General features: G+C 34.6%; 1 protein-coding gene across 1 annotated transcript; it reads left to right on the forward strand.

Moving 5' to 3' along the window:
* Positions 1-382: 382 nt before the first annotated feature.
* On the forward strand, positions 383-1651 carry LOC142637216 (uncharacterized). The gene is made up of 2 exons (XM_075811498.1): positions 383-524; positions 943-1651. The coding sequence occupies exon 2, from the start codon at positions 954-956 to the stop codon at positions 1434-1436; it is 483 nt and encodes a 160-aa protein (XP_075667613.1). The 5' UTR covers positions 383-524; positions 943-953; the 3' UTR covers positions 1437-1651.
* Positions 1652-1878: the final 227 nt, after the last annotated feature.

The raw sequence follows: 1878 nt of genomic DNA on the forward strand, positions 1-1878 counted from the left end.
AAGTTTCAATCATTGGATTTCTCTCTCCCAAAAAAAAAAAAAAAAATTCTCTCTATCTCAAAGTTTCTCTTTCTTTCTCTCTTATAGCCTATGCTATTCATATCATTCAATATATAGTTTGAGTGGAGGATTTTGTGGAGGAGAAACAAAAAGCAATCTATTTGTTTTCTTATATAAGATTTGGGTTTCTTAGAAAGTTAACTAAAAAACCAAAGAAAAAAGAAGAGAGAGAGAGAGAGAGAGAGAGAGAGAGAAAGAAAAGAAAAGATATGAGCTTGAGTTCTTAAGGCGATCATTGAAGAAAATAAAATTTTGAGTTTTGTTGGGATTGTAAAGTTTTATTTTTGAAATGGTTTTGATGTGTGAGATTGTGTTTGAGGAAGAAAAGGTTGAAGAAGGAGAGTGGGAAAAAGAGAGATAACACACATACAAAGCCAGCCAGAGTAGCAGAAGTAGAGAGACAGAGAGACAAAAAAGGAAAAAAAAAAGAATTTCTGGGGGTTCATTTTGATCTGCTTCTGCTGGTAATTCTTATCAAAGCTCTTATCTTTCTCTGCCTGTTTTTAAATATTGGGTTCTTATGAATTCGGTGAATAGAGAATTGTTTTTAGTTTTGTTCTTTGTTCTGTCTTTTTTTTTTTTGCTTTGTGCGATTATGTTGTAAAGTATATGTTCATTGTTTTAAGCTTCATTTGTAAAAGAAATTTGAAGAATAAAAAACATTTCTCTCAGAAAACAAGCTGTCTAAACATGAATAGTTGAGTTATTGGTTTTGTGAAACCATACAAACAGTACCAAAACAATTTTTCACTTTCTTCCATTCCTCTGTTTTCTCATATGCCAAACATACAGCAGAACAAAATTGTAAGAAGAAAAAGAATTGTTTTGCATCTGAAAGAAGTGAAAATGTGTATATATTTACAGTTTGGTATTGTTTTACAGGGTTATTGGCAATGTCTGCAACTATAATAAGCGATCCAATGGTTCTTTCAACCCCAGAAACACAAACAGCAGCAGCTACAAAACTCATTTCCCAACTTGAAGCTGAATTCGTCATATGTGACTGCTGTGGACTAACCGAGGAGTGCACGCCAGCCTACATAGCACACGTCCGGGAGCTTTACTATGGCAAATGGATATGCGGCCTATGCGGCGAGGCCATAAAAGACGAGATCATAAGGTCTGAAAGGCTACTTAGCACTGAAGAAGCAATGAATAAGCACATAAACTTTCGTAAAAAATTTAAGTCCTCTGTGCCGCCTCCAGATCCTACAGTGCATTTGATTGCAGCCATGAGACAGATTCTAAGGCGCAGTTTGGATTCGCCGAGGGCGATGAGGTCTACGCCGAGTAGTCCGTTGAATGGTGATCGGAAAATTAGTAGTTCAGGGCTTACTAGGTCTGAGAGTTGTTTTCCTAGTCTGTCTGGTCCATGAAAGGTATGAGATGGAATTGGAACAGAACAGAGATGAACATGGGAAATATACATTTCATTTGCTGCAAAATAAGAAAACCCAAAAAGAAAAAAAAAATGGTCAAATGATTATTGTAGTTAGCTTGTTATTATCAAGTATAGAACTTTCTCTGTTGTTAAAAATCTCTTTCTTTCAATTTTCATTTCAAGTACATATATATTACTTTGTCTTCTCTATTTGTGTCCAAATTACAAGTGCCTTAAACCATGGTTTTAAATTTTGCTAACTAGCGTGGGTTCTATCTAGCTCAACTGGTAAAGTCTCTGATGCTTGTATAAAAAATTTGAGGTTCAATCCTCGTCAACACTAAAAACTGATTGGTGTCTTGATCTGATGATAAATAAGAACTATTATTAGAAGTAAACGTCATAAGTTAAAACTCTCTGAAAAAAAAAAAAATGTT

Source organism: Castanea sativa, chromosome 5, assembly GCF_040712315.1.
Source record: "Castanea sativa cultivar Marrone di Chiusa Pesio chromosome 5, ASM4071231v1".
NCBI lineage: Eukaryota > Viridiplantae > Streptophyta > Magnoliopsida > Fagales > Fagaceae > Castanea > Castanea sativa.